The 21,286-nt window shown below is 36.6% G+C and overlaps 1 protein-coding gene across 3 annotated transcripts in view; it reads left to right on the forward strand.

Annotated features, from left to right (window-relative positions):
• The window catches only part of FAM120B (family with sequence similarity 120B), a 39,644-nt gene that overhangs the window by 132 nt on the left and 18,226 nt on the right, over positions 1-21,286 (forward strand). For 2 of the 3 annotated variants that reach the window (XM_039364404.1, XM_039364403.1), the window contains exons 2-6: positions 6,611-7,673; positions 8,224-8,404; positions 12,329-12,424; positions 17,456-17,628; positions 19,058-19,150. In XM_039364404.1, coding sequence (XP_039220338.1) covers positions 6,648-7,673; positions 8,224-8,404; positions 12,329-12,424; positions 17,456-17,628; positions 19,058-19,150 — 1,569 coding nt within the window. In that variant the 5' untranslated portion in view covers positions 6,611-6,647. Of the gene's footprint in view, positions 1-2,009; positions 2,060-6,610; positions 7,674-8,223; positions 8,405-12,328; positions 12,425-17,455; positions 17,629-19,057; positions 19,151-21,286 lie in introns of those variants that run through there. The other variant, XM_039364402.1, reaches the window with a different exon arrangement.

The following is a 21,286-nucleotide window of genomic DNA, read 5'->3' on the forward strand; positions in this document are numbered from 1 at the left end:
AATACTTCTTCCCCTCGAACAGATTTTTCAATAAAGGGTCGTGAATATGGTGTAGGGTAGAATTAAAACTCTTTTGGGAGAATCATACACTCAAGAGTTGCCCGGGAGGCTGGTAGGACGTTGCAGCTCCCGATAAGGGCTTTGCTTAACAATCTGTCCAAGGGGAACACTGTCCTTTGCAGGGTGGTGTTCCCGTCCCTCCCGCTCAGAACTAAGCCTGTTTCCTCCGGCTCGTGGAATTTGGGACTGCTGAGACAAAGAAGAACCTAAGAGCTGATGTTAATAGGGAATAGCTGGGTTCATGCAATATTGTACTTGATTGTGTGTAAGGATCCAATGAGTTGTGGGCAGCTAGAAAATGAACCCAGGTTCATTGAGTTAAGTATTTTTGAGTGAACCATGGAGGAGCTTCCAGCAAATGCAATGATTTATTGAAGGCCATTATAAACAATATGCATCGTGGACATTGAGATATTTTTCAAGGTGAGGAAAATGCTGCAAGGGGCAGCATGGAAGGCAGGACCTCAGATTTCAGGGATGTCCACAGGATGTGGTTGAAAAACGTCAAGATGGTAGCCATAGGGTGTGATCAAAGTTTTGTGTGCTTTTATATGTGATGCATGTGTATGGCAAGCCAAAATTGCCGGTGGTTCAGTGGTACGGTTGTGGTCGTTATGCTGTATGTCTGAGTATTTACCTTTCTCAGCTGTTTAATAATAATAATAATAATAATAATAATAATAATAATAATAATAACTGCTTCCATCCTGCGACGATACCTGTAATACCATCAAACATCTACTTCTGCCTATCCCAGGTCCTGGGTAAGGACTCGATAGGTAGACAAAATGCCAAATCCAGTCTGAACATCTGGATGACTGTGCGATGATTGATAATAATAATAATAATAATAATAATAATAATAATAATAATAATAATAATAATAATAATAATAATAAAGTTGGAAGGGACTTGGAGGTCATCTAGTCCAACCCCCTGCTCAGGCAGGAAACCCTATACCATTTCAGACAAATGGCTGTCCAGTCTCTTCTTAAAAACTTCCAGTGTTGGAGCATTCACTGCTTCTGGAGGCAGGTTCTTCCACTGGTTAATTGTTCTAACTGTCAGGAAGTTTGGTCATTCATGCTGTAGTCAGGTGCAATCATAAATACATTTGCTCATTAAATGACATTTAAAACTTAAAATCCTACATACATTTTAAGTCTAATGAAGTTCGTTGGCTAGGCATCAATCAAAACCTGAAATCTTGTATTGGCTTACTCAGTAGTAAGCATGAGAGCATGTGAAACTAAATCGAGTTCTCCTTATTGAGTAATATACATGAACTATTTTATTGTATGCAGATATTACAGTAAGCTATAATGTGGTGCATGAACATTATTATACACTGTAGCTCAGCCAGGCATTTATGCTCAGATATTTTCAGAAATTGTAATTAACTTCTGATTTAGCATCATGTGCCCTTGTGTCAAAAATGAAATGAAATGAAGATTGATGTTCACCAACAATGTAATGGTATATATGAAAAATATAGATCCCTACTCCTGATTTCTTTATTGTATTTGCATTATGCACTGATTGAATTTTTGGTTGTCACACATTCCTGAATGTAATAGGAAGTTATATCCTATTGACATTACTTTAATCTTATTTATCTAGTTTGTTTATTTATTGGTAGAGAGGACATCATTTGTGCTTAGTACTAAATGTGCTGTATTATTGTGCCTTTACATTTGAAACCAGATATAGACATTCAACAAATGAACAAAACCCTTTTACAATTTTTGCTTTGAGATTAAAAACCAGAAGAAAGTAAATACCATTGAAATAAAATGTCCTTATAGAGAGCTGAAAGGAATTGGCATTTGTTTTTAGTTTTGTTTCAAAATGCCATTTGCTTTATTTAAAGTTTTATATGTTAAATATAAAACACATGTATGAAAGACAATCAGGAACCAGAAGTCTCTAGAAATACATGCAGACTGGAGCCCTTCTCATCCTAGTAAAGAAAAGGAAGTCAAAGAGGCCATTACATCTGGTTAGTACTCTTATCAGTGTGTCAGAGGGTGGAAATGAAATGGCATAATATTTTCTGGGATGTCTTGTGTTCTTCAAATAGACAGATGCTTTAGTGCAAGTGCAGAATTGTTTTTATGTGCTCCATCTCCTTCTGACTGGTTTGATGGTTCCAGTGGACTATTAGCAATATATTTCTTCTTTTGGCTTGCTTTTATCTTAGCCCAGGTGCTTTCAACATTAATGCTACCATCAGCCAAGTAGATTTCTGACAAGTGAGTTCATTGCTGATGGGCTGCACTGCATTAGCAGTTATATTGCTATTGCTCAAGCCTAATGTTCCACTGGCATAATTTATCTTACCATATTTTGGTAATTTCCCTTGTATTATATTTGTGTTTCAGGACTTTCAGCTAGCTTGTTATTCATACTTTGTGCATTAATATAGATTAATGGGTTAAACTCCTTATGTTCAATCTCCCTTTCCTTTGCACTTGTATACCCTTTGTTTCTTTGTTAAATTAATAGTTATCCAGAACAGCTTTGCTGTTGTATTTTATCTACTAGTTGCCAGTTCTTACTCACTAATGGTCTGTATAGTGCTCTTGGTTCTGTAACCTCTAACTTGGTGAAATGGTGCATGATAGGCAACAATTTTTGAACCAAGGTACCTCAAATGGACTAACTTGCAGAATACATCCAAAATATTGTATACATGACACCCGAGTTAATGAAATTTGGGGAAGTTGTGACTACTTCAGTGCTGCTAGGCTGTTTCTCTGTGGGCATGTGATGCTCCTTTTGAACATCCCATGGTGCTTCCCCAGCCACACTCACAATCTCTGGCTCCCTCCCCCACCAGCAGCAGGCTTTTGAGAAGGACCTCTTTGTGTGCCAAGTGTCTGAAGCAATTATTTCACATTCAGAGTGAGTTGTGATGACTATTGTGGAAGAGCTTTGAGTTTAGAATGAGGGAAAAACCACCATTTTGAGTACAGGTGGTCCTTGACTTACAACTATCTGTTTAGCAACTGTTTGAAGTTACAGCAGCACTGAAAAAGGTGACTTATGAGTGGTCCTTGCATTTACAGCCGTCACAGCCTCCCCACGGTCAACTGATCAAATTTCAGCCACTTTACAATTGACATGTATTTATGATGGTTATAAGTGCCCTGGTGTCTAGAGAGTGTAAGAATATAAAAATTGCACTGCCCTTATTGGACCCCTGACCTACTTAATCCAGCAATCTGTTCTCACAATGGTCAAGCAACTTCATAGGGAAGCCTACTAATCTCCCAGCAAATGGCCTTCAAAAGTACTGTAGTCTTGCTATCATCAAGGCTTAAGCAGTGATCCCCATTACTTTCATGAATTGTTTTATCCCTGTTTTGAAGACACCCAAGTTGGAAGCCAACACATTATCTCATAGTAAAATCCTGGTTATCACTTAGAATTAAATCTGGTTGTCTATCTTGGATAGATTTTAAGAAAAACTCCTTATTCTGATTTTCACATAAAGAACCAGCTATAAATTAAGACTCTTGTGACACAGACTAAGTTCATAAATAGTGTTCAGATTAAAGAACAGAATATTGTGTTCCCAAGAATATATTAGAAAGCAACCATCAGTAGCTTCATGTTGTTTCTAGACCGATTGAAACATTTATTTCTGCACTATAGTAAAAAGGAATGTGAAAGTAGCACATAAGAGGTAGAAATGATTAAAGGCATCTTTTAAAGTTGCATCTTTTAAAGGCATCTTTTAAAAATCCGCAGTTACCTTCATGAATAGAAGACACTGAATATAACACTTCCGAGGTAGTTTGTACAGTAATGAAAATGTGAGAAATCAGCAGTGTGAAAGAATGATGTGGCACTAATTAAGTGCTATTAATTCCTACTCTGTATTAGAAATGAGGAGACTTTCTTTTCAGTAGCATAAAAGAAAGAAGATTTTTTTTTTGTACCAGAATTATAAGGCTTGCTTTTGGTTAAAAAAAAATAATAAAAACTTAAATATATTTTTTAATTTGAAATTTAATTTTTTCTCATTGTACATGCTATGAAAACTTTTCTGTTTTTGCATTGTTTGTCTGTGTTAACACTAGACCAACAATCGAGAAGTAAATAATATCCCAATCAAGGAAATGCCAGCACAAATAAGCTAATAGTAAACAACAGCCTAATCAAGGAACCCCTCCTACCAATATTGACAGGGCAAGCCACCTGTATATAAAATTAAGACCAAACCACACTTCTATCTGGCACTGATGATGTTACCCAGTTTGGTAATGAAATGTCTTCAAGAAGACCACCAAGCTTAGAGAGCACCAAGAACCCCACAGTTCAACCTGAGCTAGAAATATTGTCTTCTATCAATTTATATTTGTACAAATGGCAAATTGCCAGCAAAGTCCAGTGCTCTTCAACATCTTTATCAATGATTTGGATGAGGGGATAGATGGAGAACTCATCAAATTTGCAGACGACACTAAGGTGGCAGGAATAGCCAACACTCCAGAAGATAGGCTTAAGATACAGAAGGATCTTGACAGACTTGAACATTGGGCTTTATCTAACAAGGTTGTCAATTTTGTCATCTCTGCCAATTCCACTGGGTTCACTATTCATTCCTTTTTTGCAGTGCTTTTTTTGTTAAAAAAAAAAAGATGCCGGAACTCATGCACAGGTCCGGCTCCAGTCGAAAGCCCTTTACGGAGCAGGGGGGGGGGAGAAGAAATCGCTTTAGGGAGCTTCCGAGGCACAGATCATTCACTTGGAAAAGGTCTGTCTCCTCTCTGCCGTGATTCCTGCTGCCGCTCTGATCTGAGGCCAGGGAACGCGTCCATAGACCCCCGAGGCCCGATCTGTGCTGCGGAGACCTGGAAAAGACCTCTGCTGTCCAGATCTATGGCCGCGGAGCGTTTTTGCCAAGCCTCCGGAGCCCAGATCCATGGTCGCAGAACGATTTTGTACCCCCCCCCCAGTGGCCCAATCAGGACTCCGGATCCTGGAAAAGATCTCTGGAGCCCAGATCTATGGCCGCAGATTTTGCAGCCCCCCAGCAGCCCGATCTGGGCTCCAGCGGCTTGGAAAAGGCCTCCGGAGCCTGGATGGGGCCGCTGGGGAGGCACAAAATCATTTTGCAGCCATAGATCTGGGCTCCAGAAATCTTTTCCAGGCCTCCAGAGCCCCGATCGGGCCTCTGGGGGGCTGCAAAATCGCTCCGCAGCCATTGATTCCCCTGGCCTCAGATCGGAACAGCAGTAGGAACCGTGGCGGAGAAGAGCTACAGACCTTTTTCAGGTGAGTCCCGCATGGCAGGAAGGGAGGGGGAAGCATGAAAGCATTAGGGGATTACCTGTATTCGCACTGGCAGCTTAGAAGTTCAAAAAAAGGTGCCGGAACGCTGTTCCGTGCGCTCTATGACAAAAAAAAGCACTGCTCCTTTGTAGGTATTTATAAGTTCTTCCATCTTTGAGCATATTAAAGTCCCACTGCCATTATCATATATAAAAACAAAGTTCCCATAGAATGTTACTATTTATTTGTCCACGAAGCCCCAAGGAAAAGCTTCTGGTTTGTACTTTGCGTTCACTTTTAAAATCTTCTGCATCAAAATACATATTTGATCTTGTCATTTTCTAGCTTTGTTACATGTCCACCAAAGGTGAAAAATTGTTCCGTCAGTTTGATTACATTTCCAATAAACATTTGAAATTCCCCTATGCATTCTTGATAATTTATACAGTACCAACGAACATCTTTTTATAAACATTCTCTGTAAGATTATAGTTCAATCTAAATTTCAACCCATTCTTGCCCATACTGTCCCATTGATCCAACTGTATATTATATCTTAAAGTTTTTGCCTGCTTTATCATATAGTCTATAACTTGTTTATCTTCTGTATGATCTTCAATAACTTTATACATACATACTAACAATAATATGATCATCATCTGTGCAGAGCTCTACATCAAACTTAGTTTTACTGTTTTCAAATCGTAATTCTTTTTATCCAACTTTCCATTAGCTGAGCGCAGGGAAACCAATGGCAAATAAAACTTAACTCCAAGTTTTCTCTTATTTTTAAATTAAATTCTTCTTTATAAATTTTAGCAATTCAGCATAGGTTAATCAATTTTGCTTAACTATCATTATCTTTCTATAAAATGCTTCTTGGGGTGACAACCATAAAAGCATTTTAGGAGACAATTTTGCCTCATATGACACGTCTAACGTTATTTTTAAAGTTCACATTTACCTTTATCATACCCCTGAAAGCATTCCTCAACATTTTTCAAAAATTGTATACAGTTCCCAAAATTAAACCTATTTCTCAAAACGTAAAGACTCTTTGATCTTTTATGTGGTACTGTGAATAAAAATATTATTTGAAGATTTGTGAAAATCATTTGTATGTTAAAGAGTGAAAAATAATGCTGAGCTCATCATTTTCAGCTTAATAGAATACTTCTTTAAAATCCTATCATCTTATCTGAAATTGAAAGGATAGAAATTGCACTTAGTAAACGACTATGACAACTATTCTCTTCTTTCTCTTTTTTAGCTGGTGGAAGAAAAAGAGTTTTCCATGCAATACAAGTATGGGTGTTAAAGGCTTGTATTCGTTTGTGGTCACTGCCTGTCCGGATGGATGCCTAGTGATAAATCTGAAAGATGTGGCTGAAAACCATTGTAGGACTTATCCTGGATCTGTTCCTGTTCTTGTAGTAGATGCTATGTCTTGTCTTCGACAATGGTATACACCAGAATCTTGGGTCTGTGGGGGCCAATGGCGTGAATATCTTTCCAATTTGGACAGTTTCATAAATCGCTTTACAACTGCTGGTATCAAACTAGTATTCTGTTTTGATGGCCTTGTAGAGCAAAAAAAGCGAAATGAATGGGTCAAACGAAGATTGAGAAATAACAAAGAAATAGCTAAGATCTTTGAGTTCATCAAAGCTAATAAGCAACAACCTGGAAGAGGAATGTTCTTTATACCATCTGGGCTGGCCACATTTACACGTTTTGCCTTGAAAATTCTTGGTCAGGAGACAATATGTTCATTGCAAGAAGCAGACTATGAAATAGCAACTTATGCACAAAAGAACAATTGCATGGGAATTCTTGGAGAAGACACAGATTATCTGATTTATGATACCGTTCCTTATTTTTCCATTAGTAAGCTACACTTGGATTCACTGGAAACAGTAATGTACTCAAGACAAAATCTCTGCCATTGGCTTGGTCTCAGTGTCCCAGACCTTCCCCTTTTTGCTTGTCTCCTTGGCACAGACACTGTCCCAGAAAGAGCTATGGAAGCTTTTCGGAATCAATGTTTATCTTCTTATCAGACAAAAAGGCAAAGCTGTGACAAGAAAAGAGATATTATTCTTGCTGTGGCAAATTATATTTCAACTATTCCACATGTCTATGAGAGCTTGATGGATCTGGAAAAAATGCTGCCTTTGGGATCAGACAAATTAATATTGCGCAAAGGAATAGAATCTTATCTGCTGCCTGGACAGCATTCTCCATGGCTTCCTTGCGACTTCACATCTACATTACATTTAGCAGCAGAGCAGAAGAAAGATTTCCCTATTTGTTTAGATCAAGAGATCTTTCAGGTAATTCCTTACCTGGATTATCTGAATCCAGGCAATCACAAAGAGCTGGTTCTTTGTCTACACAGATGGATATTTTATCTACCATGTAGACTATTAATACTTCTATATGTTGTATAGGATAATCTGTTCTCCTTTTGCATTAAATCCCCATTAGTCTCCCGATGATATACAACTCATAGTCCACTTATGGCCCTTAGGTTCATTTTATGGCCTTTGTGGAACAGTTCAATGGTGTTGAAGGTGACACAAGAGGCTATTTTGGGTGGTATACTTTTTTTTTTTTTTGCAAACGTCAGTGAAACAAACACTAACATAAATACAGAAAATAAATGCTAGGTTTAGTCCACCTGCTTTATCTTAGTCTTCCATAACAAAAGGACTGAAAATTTCATTCCCTCCAGATGTCACATCACTTCTAGGGTTCTGTGGCATTCATAACCTGAAAAAAGAAAGAAAAAGAATTAAAAGCATGTTCTGAAGTCCATCTCAGTCTTAAGCGTAAAATGACAACAGCAAAAGCAAATGTTTCTTTTTATTCTGCTTGTGACAGATAGCTAAAGAACAACACATGCGAGCCGAAAATCATATGATATACAATATCCTAAGCTGTGCAGAAATTGAGTGCAGCAACACGTTGGAGGATGAATATGATACATCACTTCCTGGACAGGCACTTATCTACTGCCCTGCTCGCCAGCACATCTATTCTATCCTGCTGGAATCTGCAAAAGGTAAAAGGTGCAATAGAAATGTATTATTGAATCCTCAAAGCTGGGAGTAATGAACTACAATTGGGTCACATTCTTTTTTTTTTTTTAAGTTTTTATTTTTTATTTTTTCCATTTGTACATCATACAAAATACAATTTTGGAATAAAATAAATTCATAACCATTGGTACCGCCTGCCCATTCCCCCCAGGCCGCGTCCACCCTCTCTAAAACCTTCCCTACTTCCCTCTTCTTTCTCTCCTCCCCTCCTACTCTCTTCCCTTCCCCTTCTCCTCTTACCATCCTACTTCCTCCCTACACCTTCTTCTCCTCTCATCCCTCCCAAACACATGAACGCAGCATAGGGGAAATGCCCAGGCCGCACCTTTCTTATAAACTACCATATATATATGATCCTTACCCATCCACTCTTCCACCCACCCACCCCCAACCCCCCTCCCCTCACTTCCTAGAGCAGAATACAGGGTTATTAATGACGAAGTTGACAACAAAAAAGAAAAAGAAAAAAAAGGAAAAATATATCATACTTAACCTTTAACTCCAATAACATCATAAACAAAACTCTATAACATTTACTATAAAATTCACTCATAAAATAAATGAAACTTTATAGTTCCATACTTTTTCTGAATATAATCTATCCATCTTCTCCATGCAATAATATATCTTTCTTGTGTATGATCCTTCAAATAAGGAGAATTTTTTGCCATTTCTGCAAAACTAGAAACTTTAAATATCCATTCTTCTAAGGTAGGCAAGGAATCTTTCTTCCAATATGAACCTACTAGTAACCTTGCCGCGATTAATAAATTCAACATTAAAGTAGTTTCTTTGTCATTTAGATCCACAAAAATACCCAATAAAAATAATAGAGGAGTAAACTTTATCTTCCTTCTAAAAATCTTTTGAATGTTCCACCAAATCATAATCCAAAAAGCCTTTACCTTTTTGCAATTCCACCAAATGTGAAAATATGTCACATCCTTATTGCCACATCTCCAGCATTTGGGCTGTATATTAGAATACTTATGCACAAGTTTTGAAAAAGTGATTTGTGCAGTTTCTAAATGCAAGGCTCACATAAATACACGATTTAGTCCTTGAAACTGTAGGCAAGCCACATGTAATTAGTTAGAAGAAGACCATTGGAAATAATTGAAGGAAATAGTGTGCACTTGAAGGCTGGTGCATTTTTGAACCTTTTAAGGAGATCTTGTAAAACCCTCCATAATCAAATACTTATGAAAGCTGTTAATAATCAGCAAGCAGAGCAAAACAGTGTAGCCTAGTACAACAGATTTTTTTAAATGTTACTTTAACAAAAATGTGTACTTTCCTCCAGAGTGTTGAAATAATAATCCTAAATGAGATTGGAAAGTTGTCCTTAAGATATTAACTCTTTTTTTCAAAATTATCTTTAGAATAATAATGAAAGAAAACAAATTTTAGTAGAAATTTAACAGAAAAAAATAGTACAACGTAAGGTGAAGCAATTCTGCAAATAGATCGCACAGTTATATTAGTTAGCACAAAACCTGGGATGAAACAGAAACAATATGATTTTTTAATTTTTGGAAACATACATTTTTATTCCAGGTATATGGAACACAGCTACATTGATCTTTGATAGATTAATTTTCAAATAGATACCTCTCACTCAGTTTGTCACCTAACGTTGTATTATCTGCTACAAAAGTACTTGTACTTTCAGGCCCCCAGCCAAACACCTCCACAAATAATTCTTTGTGAATGTACTGTATTCATAAATGCATTAAAGAGCCAAGGGAATACCCTTTGACTTACTTCCAGCTGAGTACTGAACCATTCACTAATTATTCTATTCTCCGGCATACTTTACTTCCATCATATGCCATTCTCACCACATTGATCAAGCAATCATCAACTCTGTAATCATGCCAAATATTTCAGAATTTAGAATAGAATAAAGCTGGAAGGGACCTTAGAATAAAGCTGGTCTTCTAGTCCAGCCTCCTGCTTAAGCAGGAGATCCTATACCATTCCAGACAAGTGGTTGTCCAGTCTCTTCTTAAAAACCTTTAATTTAAATTTTATTTACATTTTATTTAAACTTATTTGTTTTATTACTTTCTCTAAACATATATGCAATGCATTTCTCACATTCCTACTTTTTCCCATTACACACTTGTGTCCAAAAACATGGCCTGCATACCCTTGCTGGGTGTAAGATTTTTTTTTTTTTTTGCACGTTACACGTTTTGCTCACTTATCTATTCTGTTATTTCAATCAGATTTCTGCTCAATATATTCAGAGTTACAATTGACAAACTGACCCCCTTTACGTTTTGTATTACTTTCTCCTTTGTGTACAGCATTGTTCCCATCATGAGGTACAAATGCAGCTTTCCCGCACACGTTAAACAAGCTACCCAACTACTCCGTTAGAAGCCACATTCGTATTTTAACATTTTTCCAGCTGCCTCTCTACAGATGCAGCCTTAGCATTTGTCAACATTTTCATAGCATAGGGTTTTTTCCCTCTTGGACACTAACTTTTATGTTTTTTTGTTCCATTTCTGCATTTTTGATAAAATGCTACAATTTTGTTTCTGTACAATACATCATTCCTTTCTTCAGTTTCATATAATTTTATTACTTTTATTTTTAATTCCATTCATTCTGCCAATGTCTCAAGAGTAACACGAATGTTAGAAGGCTTATCATCTTTGGCTAAGAAGTGGTTTGTTACAAATGGTTTCCATATAGTTCACGTAGCCTTTATCATGAATGGAATATCCCTCATGGAATATTAAAAAGGGAAGGAGAGGTTTTAAGGCTCCGGCATGCTCTGAAATTAAACTTTGTTCGGGGGAAACCCCAATAGTCCCTCAGTTGGCAACAGTTTTGAAATGCTGCATGCGTGAATAATCATATCTTCGATACAAGCTGTAGACTTCAGCAGCTAGTAACAACCATGTGAAGATTTGATTGCATCCTTCAAGAGCACATGGCACTTTTTTTTTAAAGGACAATTTCACAGTTCCTTTGTTCCTGATGTAGGACTGGGGTGAGCATTTTATACTCAAGACAGCATGCAGACCACTGAATCTTCTTCTCTATCCATTTGGATCGTGACAGCTCAAAACCGATGGTAATTTTGCACGATTTTGATGTGGGGTAACACAAAAACTCTTGCTTAATTCAAATAGGCACTGTGCAGATTTTTTTTCCTGTTTTGAGGAATATCTATTTTGCAAGGGGCGCTATCTGAAATTTACTTGGCAGATGGGACCTGAAATCAGCAAAGTCACGCGCCCTATTCCTGAACCTCCTGGATGATGAAGAGGGATACCACATTCAGTGGTACTGAAAATTGCAGAACAATCAAAGAGATTTAGTTATAATCACTGCGAAATCCATGTTGATCATGGCAATATACAATACTAATAATAAGCAATCTCAATACATCACCTACTGTATTTTGAAAAGCCAGAATACAGCAGTTTGCTTCCTTAAGGACTGCTTGGATTCTTCCCAGGTTAACAGAACAATACTGGCTCCTGAAATATGGAATACTGTGTTCCTCCCTTGGATAGGTGCAGACAGAGTCCAGGGGAGGTGGGAAGGCCCTTTTAGTTATGTTGTTACAATAAATGTTTTCAAAGTTTTCAGTGCATTTTTTATTTATTTTTCTCCATTTTGGTGTTTCGATTTTTAGGGGAAGCAGGTACATTAAGATTACGATAAAGAAAAGTGTGATGGCAAAAGTTCTGGGAATCTCGGCTCTAAATGTACTATTCTGGAAAAAAATTGTATAGGGTCCATTGGGGTTTAATCTATTCTAAGTTGATATGGGAATGAGTCTAAATCATCATACCCTTCTGTTTAAAGGTTTACAAATAGTACAATGTCATCTAAAATCATTGAACCCATTCTTTATTCTTTAGATGCCAGGGGAGCTTACCCTGTGGTCAAGGAGTGGTTTGTCTATGCTGGAAATTCCCTGCAACAGCCAGACTTAGTGCAACCCAAACAACTTCCAGGTAGAACAAGATTTCCTTCTGTATTAAAATGTGAACTAAATATAAAATGCGTGTTGAAAAATATCCTATCAGACGTTGTAGTTTTAAGAATCAGGCATTTCTGAGAAGTCAAGTTACATATTTGTTTTAATTGTAGTGCATGCTAAGAAGATGTTGTAATTCCCAGAAAAGCTTGTGACCTCTAAACATACAATAATAATACAAAAACATACAATAATACAATAAGGATGTTGAGTTTTTGGAAAGAATTCAGAGAAGAGCAACAAAAATGATTACGGGCGTAGAAGCTAAAACATATGAAGAACTGGATATACCTAGTCTAGTGAAAAGAAGACCAGAGGTGACATGATAGCAGTCTTCCAACACTTGAAGGGCTGCCATAAGGAAGAGGGGCCAACTTATTTACCAAAGCACCTGTAGGCAGGATAAGAAACAATGCATGGAAACTAACCAAGGAGAGAAGCAACCTAGAACTAAGGAGAAAATTCCTAACCATGACAACACTTAATCAATGGAACAAATTGCCTTTGGAAGTTGTGGGTGCCCCATCACTGGAGGCTTTTAAGAAGAGACTAGACAAGCATTTATCAGAAATAGTATAGATCTCCTACGAGAGCAGGGAGTTGGATTAGATGACCTCGAAGGTCCCTTCCAACTCTGTTACTGTTACATAATAAACATCAGTAAAATTCCATATATCAAGAACCAAAAGAACAACTCTATAATAATTTTTTTTTAAAAAAAATCAAACGGCACTGTTTCTAAGTAAAACATAAGGGGAGGAAGCAAGAGTCAATTATCATATGTAAATAGATTAAAATATTTATCGTTATCCTATTTTAAAGTGAGAAGAGTCAACTTTTTCTTAAATTTCTTGATTTTTTTAAAAAAAGTCAGGCTGGATGAACTCTTAATTCTAATTCTCATTTTTGTTCTCAATACTCTGCCTGAGTAATATGCCTTGATATTAAGAAATCTTAAAAACTGAGCCTGTTTCTCTTGTTGGGCCAGCTATAAATACCCAGACTGCTGAGGAATGGGGTGGGAGTAAGTCAATTTCAATTAGGGCAGAAAATATCTGCCCTAAATCTGGAGAGAGGATTGAACATGATGAAAAATAGGATAGCTTGTTTTTAAAATGCTTTTTACTTGCAGGCAGCACGTAGCATTTGGAAAGAATTTTATACTCTGCTATTTTTTCCTTCTATGGCTGCAACAACACCAAGCAATCTCTTGTGGAATTTGCTTGCAGAAAATCATATTTGGGCGGAATATAAGTATGGGAAATTTCAATAAAACATTCCCTCAAAAGGAGGATTTATAGTACAGGTTGCCTCTGAGCAGTGTTTGCTACTTCTGTGTTCTTTTTCAGACTAATCCAGAAGAGTTTCAGTTTATTTTTAGTACAATATTCCAAAGCAAGTATTTTTTTCTAAAAAGTGAGCTGTCTAATTTTGTATGCCTGAAATTTTCTAATGCCCTTTTTTTTCTGCAGGATGAAACTATAACTCACCAAATAAGGAGTTTAGTACTGGACACTTTAAATTAAATAAAATGTTTTACTACTGCATTTCAGTTGAAGTCAATGAAGGAAAACAAATTTAAGTTCACATTTGTTTAAACAGTATTTTTGGAATCAACACACATATATGTGCATACATATAGTTGCACGCAGGACAAAACAAAACTAGTTCAAATCATGTTCCATTAAACTTTGTTGCTATTTAACAATGATTAAACTCTCATGCTAATCATAGTTTGATTAATAAATATCTATTTAATAAGACAACATTTTTGGCTTCCAGAAAAAAATAATCCATAGCAAGAAAACCATATTGTGACTGGTCCAATCCAAAGCAGCCTTTACTAATTTAGTGAGTTGTAATTAAATTGGTAGACCTAATGATTTTTTTCTGATTTTTTTAAATTTGATTTAGTAGAAAAAAAAACTTTTGTACTACATATATTTGCATGAGGTATTGACAGATACTAATTCTCAAGGGACATGTTTCTTCAACCTGAGACCAATGTCAATAGCAGCATTCCATATCAACTATATATCTATATTTTACATAATTCTTTGGTGAGAGCACATTAAGATGCTTGCAAGGAAGATTGCCAAGCAGCTGTGTGGTAACCTACAAGGAAAGGGGCATCATTTGAGGGTTCTACAATATTTTATTTTTTCGCTAAAATCCTATGGCCTACTGGACAAAATCAGATAGAAAATTGTGAGCCAAGACTCTAAGGCACTCATTAGCCTTCATGAAAAATCAATATGCTCTTTCTCCTTCGCCTAAAGTTCACATTCTAAAATTTGAACGTCTGATCTTGATTTCTCTGAATAAAAAGACCTATAAGCTTTATTTGGTTCTAAACAGTAGAGACCCCAGGAACTGTCTAGCACAGCATTCAAACACTAATATGATACTCCTGAAAAGGCCCAGTTCTTAATACCCACTTGCCTCATCAGATTTGTCAGCGGTATTTGGAAAAGGACTTCTGAAGGGTTTGTGTTGGTACATATGGGACAAAATCTTTGTTCAGATAATCAGACCTCAGGCTGTTCAGGGATTTAAAGATTTGAGATTTTATATAATATTTTAGTGGGACTTATTCCTAAACAGCATAGATTGCAATATTAAATATATTTATTAGGAAGAAAGCCCTGTGGAATTCAGTAAGGCTTTTGCATGAACACATTTAAGATTGCCTTCTAAAATATTTATGTTATTGCCACCATTATTAGTGTCAGGGGTTACCTGAAGCCTGTCACATTAGCTCTTAATGATGAACTCCTTTTTCTGTTTTATTACTTTTTCCTCATGTATTATTTTGTTAATTAAAAGTATTCCTGAATTGCTTCTCAGTTCAAAGGCTCCTGCAGAAATTTGCCCATATGATCTTTGTTCTTTTAGAAAAGAAAAAAAAATTCTAGCAATATATATAAAGAGTGAAAGACAGAAAAAACAGAAATGTCTTTAATTGTGGGATATTTAGATACTCTTGCAATAGTACTCCTGAACTCCATATAGCTTTGGGTGGGAAAGTACACATTTTCTTTAAACCTGGGGCCTTATACTTAAGAAAATTCACATTTGGAAAGAAACTAGTCTTAAGGGTGAAGAACAAAATATTTATTTTCTGTTTTGGATCTTCAGAAAAAAGTACCATTTGGTTAAGTGAGTTTTGTTTGCTAAATAAACAAGCTCTTTTTTCACTCAGTTATTTCTTAACACTGCAATCATTTATAGCAGCCAAGTAGTTTATTCAGAGGAATGCAACTTCTGTTTGTAACAATAAAAAGAAAAGAAAAAAGATAAAGCTACCAAATGTAGCTTGGACAATTGGGTCTTAAAATGGTACCTGGTTTATCTGAAATACAGAATTCAAATACTGTCTGGCAAGAAATTATTCACTTACTAGGTATCAAATTTTAATTTCATATTCATCGGTATTTTGGCAGTTAAATAAAAATGATAAACAGTAACATTTGAAACTTTATTTTGAGGAGGCAGTATCTCATTATAAGATATATAAAATGCAGTATAATATAAGGGACTTAAAAGTGTTAAATATATAATAGCTTCATGGAGGTACTCTGGTTTTGCATTCTCTAATTATCCCTTAGATAATAGAATTAATAAGGCATTGTGTTTTTATTTTGAGACTATTTCCAAAATGCAGATTAAATCCGCTTGTAAAATAGATACTGTTATAAAGGAAATGCACTGGCAAATGGTGCAATCTTAAAGCTAGACGGGTACACATGTGAACATGTGGTTTGCTATTTTATAAAAAAGCAGGATGCCCTCTCCCATTCTTTAATACTCCGTGATCAGCCGCTTTTGAAATGAATGAGAAAATATATGCACTGCAGAGTGCCCACATTTATTTTGACTGTATCAAAAGCCATTGAGTAGGATGCAGCAGGGAACCTCAGTTACAGTTTACAAATGCATGTTATGATCATCCTGTATCAGCAGAATGCCACATTTGATAGTTTATTCACTTTTCTGACCCCTTCCGTGCTAGAGGAATAAAGCCACATTAGGGTGAGGCAGAGGGGTGGAACCAGTTGGTAGATGCTGTAAAAGATTTGTAAGATTCTCTCTTTCAAGAAAGAAGACTATCAAGTAGCCGCAAGTTTGAAATTGTAACTGTATGCAAAATACAAAGATGATTGTCATGGAGGGGAGGGACATGTGTGGTGAAGAAAAATGAAAGATTAAAATGGATCCTTCAGAGGTCATTTCATAAATGATTGGGTTCCAGTTCAAAATACTATGAGAAAAGGCAAAGTGGCTCCCCCTCTGCCAAGTATTTGTTACATTTTCAGTGGAGTTATGTTATTTATATAAGCCAACAAATTTATTTGGGGAATTGTGCAAAATATTTTAGCTTCATAATCCTCTGCCCTCTAACATGCAGCCTCATAGCACCAGTGCAGCAATTCACAAAAAAACAGAACAGGTATTCTGATCTCAGTGAATCCTCAACTTACAGCCGACAATTGAGCCCAAATTTTTTGTTGCTAAATGAGACATTTGCTAAGTGAATTTTGCCCCATCTTACGACCTTTCTTGCCACAGTTGTTAAGTGAATCACTGCAGTTGTTAAATTAGTAACATGGTTGTTAAGCGAACCTGGCTTTCCCATTGACTTTGCTTGTCAGAAGGTCGCAAAAGGTGAACACGTGACACCCCCCCACCCAGGACACTGCAAGCATCATAAAGATGAGTCAGTTCCCAAGTGTTTGAATTTTACTCATGTGACCATGGGGGAAGGCTGTAATGGTTGTAAGTGTGAGAAACAGTCATAACTCACTTTTTTCAGTGCCGTTGTAACTTGGAATAGTCACTAAATGAACTGTTGTAAGCTGAGGACTACCTGTCACAGCTCCCTTCTCTGATACTCTTAGTAGCTCATTACAGTTATTGCAAGCTTGAGGTTTCTCATTGAAATGTCATGGCCTTACTTTCCATAGCTTGCTTCTGTGATGATGACTCATGTAATGGATTTCTTTCCCAGATGGCACTCCTAATTTGAGAACACTCTGGCTCAACAGGAGTGCTGAGGCTGAGAAGCAACGTCTTTGGACCTTTCTGGCATGCTTTCAACTTCAAGATGCAGCAGAGGAACTCCAGGCTCTGGAAATTCCCTTCTTCGTTATCTGTTCCTTGTTACTCTACCTTGTTTTGCAAGTAAAGAAAATCCTAGCTCTTCCTTCCACATTCAACCTATTTTTCTATGTACTCTAGAATAAGTAAATTGCAAATTAAATTACTTGATGTCTTGGATTGGGTCTGTCTCTAACCATAAACTGAATTATGGAAGAGGACGTGTAATGGGATTTCCCTATCTTGAAATTATGGCTTCCACCCTTTACCACTGTGGAAGGTTGTGCAATGTAAGATTATGGTTATGATAAGCATTTTTCCTGAAAGATATCACCACTCCTTTTTAATACGGCTTCTAGTTATGTAAAATCCACCTCACATCTGTGGAGCCCAGAAAGGGGTTGGAATAATGGAGATGGTTTATAAAAAGAAAATCTGTTGGGGAAAATAGGTTGTAAGGATTTTGTTGTGGGGTTCCATTATTATTTCAGCAACTAGAGCATTGCCAGACAAATACAAGTCTGAATACAAATAGTCCTTAGATGTTACATACATGATAGCGAAATAAATGTTGAAAATGTAAGCTCTGCTTGTTTTTCAAATTATTTGGTATTTATTTGCCATACTACTGGGTCACAATGCTCACCATGTAATTGTATTTTATCATGTGTTTTTATTCATCATCATCATCATCATCATTCATTAAATTTACATGCTGCCCAACTTTCCATTGATAGTCCCCAGTGGATGCTATATTCACCTTAGAGCTATGAATCCCAGAATTCATATCCATCCTGATCTTCATACTTGCTAGTTGGGAATTCTGCAAAATGCAGTTCCAGCGCATCTGAAGAATACTAGACTGGGGAAAGCGAAATTGTAGTTCAAGGCTCTCGCAATTCACATTCGTATTACCAAACTGTAAATTCCCATTGCCTGCTGCGAGTGAGCTAACTAAAGGAAATTGCCGTGATTTGGATCTTTGTTCTTGCCTTGGTAGCAAACATTCAGATCAGATTGCTTTCACTCCATCACCCTTCTGTCATGTGTCTATTAATTTAGTCAAGACATTAAGGAAGTTATTTTTTTTAAAAGGTAACTCCCTTTTTTAATGTTGCATAAAATAACAAAGACCAAACCAACCTTTTTTTTCAAAATAAAATTAAAATTGAGCAAAAATAGCATTGCTAAAGTTCTTAATGTTGGGTTGTACTTCTCCTGATTTACAGCCAAAATGTTGTGTGTACAGGTATGGATGTGTGTGTATACGTATACTATACATCTTTAAAGTTTACTATGACTGAGGGAAAAATGAAAGCACGTATAGCAGAGTATAGCAACTATAGTTGTGAAGAATTCTGAGGCAGATTCAGATATTAAAATCAGCATGTACAAATTAAGATAAGGTATCAGGCTGACATTCCCTTGAAAAGGAATGCAGATAATGAACAAAGCTTGAATTTTTCTGCTTATAAGCTAAGCTTCTATCTTAAAACTTTGTCTCTTGGGACAGGTGGACAGCCTCTCTTTAGAAGATCTGAATGCATTTATGGCTCAGGCTCTGTGCCTTCAGGAGAAATCAGCTTCTCAGCTTGCCGACCTGCAGGTATAGACTTAACACAACCCTTAATGTAATACTTGCGACATCCCTAAGGTGAACATTGCATGGCGTTCTCTTGACTTAACTCAGATATGCAGGAGATTAAATTTGGGGGTCAGGAGGTCTCTTGTCTCTCCTGCTTTGTTTTGCTGATGAACTATTTATCTGAAATTCTTAACTTCATTTTGACCTGGCTAAAACATTAGAAAGATCCTCCATATTGGAACCCTTGTTTTTCAATGACTGTGACCCAAATGGTGTAGTTAGAAAGTAATTCAGACTCTCATTTCTCCAGTATCTGTCAGTACTTGTTTGTACAGGTAGTCCTCGACCTATGATCACAACTGAGCCCAACATTTTTGGTGCTAAGTGAGACATTTGTTGTTTGTTACAAGTTTCCTTGCCACCACGGTGGTTAAGTGAATCGCTGCATTTGTTAAGTCAGTAGTACGGTTGTTAAGTGAATCTGGCTTTCCCATTGATATTGCTTGTCACAAGGTCACAACTGTCATAAATGTGAGTCAGTTACCAAGTGGCTGAATATTGATCACATGACCATGGGGACGCTGCAACAGTCGTAAGTATGAAAAACAGTCATAAGTCACTTTTTTCAGTGCTGTTATAACTTGGAACAGTTATGAAATGAACTGTTGTAAGTCAAGGACTATCTGTATACCATTTTTTGAACAAATCAGAAGTATCAAACCATAGAAAGGTCAAGTACGTTCACTTGCATTTCGATAAGAGCAACGTCTTCCAAATTTTCATCATCCTCTTAAGATAGGTTTCTTAATTCTTCTAGGTACATTGGATCTTGGTTCCCCTTTACCTGCACAGGGTTCTCAAATGGCGTGGCCGTTGGTTGACAGTTATTAAGACTTCCTATGGCTGGCTTAGGAATTCTGGGAGTTGAAGTCCACGAGTCATAAAAGAGCCAAGGTTGTCTACCCCTGTCCTAGGGCATTTCAAACTTTTCATACACATACATCATCCCAATATTTTTACATTTTATTAAGGAGAAATTAAGCTTAAGTAAGAGTTATGAAAATAGGATATGTGGTGAACTAATAAGAGATTTTTATAAAAACAACACAAGTTGATAAGAAAAAAATGTTATATATGGGCGCTACTATTATTTTTACAAACATGAAAAAATGTTTATATTTAACCGTTTATGCACTGAAAATATTAACAAATGTATTTGTTTAAGATTGAAGGAGAATATTATTGGGAGAATGGAAGATCAAAGAAATATACTATTAATTAATATATTATGGGAGTATAAAAATTATTATTGATTGGGTTTTTTTTTTCAAAATTTATGAACCAAGACAACATCCTGTACACTAGGCACTAAGGATTGTTATTATAAAAAAATCAATAAAATATTTTTTTTAAAAAAGTCTTCCTAGGGCAAATATTACTTATGTTGGTTTTAGCCCATAATTGAATTTTTAGATATTTCTATGGAAGAGCATAAACAGCACTTCTTGGTTGATAACCTGAATTCCTTACTACTGGGTTTGCATAACATATTAAGCCCTGATGTGCCGACTAGCCCGTAACTCACTGTGTTGCAGAAACCCAACTGACATATTATTATTTACATTGTTGTTCCAATTCAGGCAATTCTGTAAAACTGTGGTTTAGTTTACTAAGGTAAGCATGCCTTTATGTACATAGCCTGTATCTATAGTACTGCCTACGCAACATATGCAAGTTCAGTTAGCCTTTAGTTAATTGTATATGCCTGTATGAAAAATCATTTTGCAATCACAAGTTAACTTGTTAGGGTTTGTGTTGCAGTCAAGCAAACTACACAATATGCATTTAAAATATATTGTGGGCTTGTGGTACACTTGTTTGGTAAACAGAATGTGTGTGTATGCCTTTTTTTTTTCTTTTAATGACTGCATGCTTAGTAGCTTTGGGCATGTGCCACCTCTTGGGGAAGGCACTGGGTGGGGCATCTTTACCAGCCAGCCCCACCTTTGGAATGTTGGCTGCTTTGAACTGATTGTTCATTCTCTTTTAACACTCCTTTGTTTGACTTCAAGGTAAATGAGCCTCCCACAGGTCGTGTGTCCACGCCATTTCTCTGGTATACTGTATTTACTCTGAAATTCCAAGCATCCTTTGCCT

This window comes from Crotalus tigris, unplaced genomic scaffold, assembly GCF_016545835.1.
Source record: "Crotalus tigris isolate CLP2741 ecotype Arizona unplaced genomic scaffold, ASM1654583v1 scf7180000019759.570773, whole genome shotgun sequence".
In the NCBI taxonomy this organism is placed as follows: Eukaryota; Metazoa; Chordata; class Lepidosauria; order Squamata; family Viperidae; genus Crotalus; species Crotalus tigris.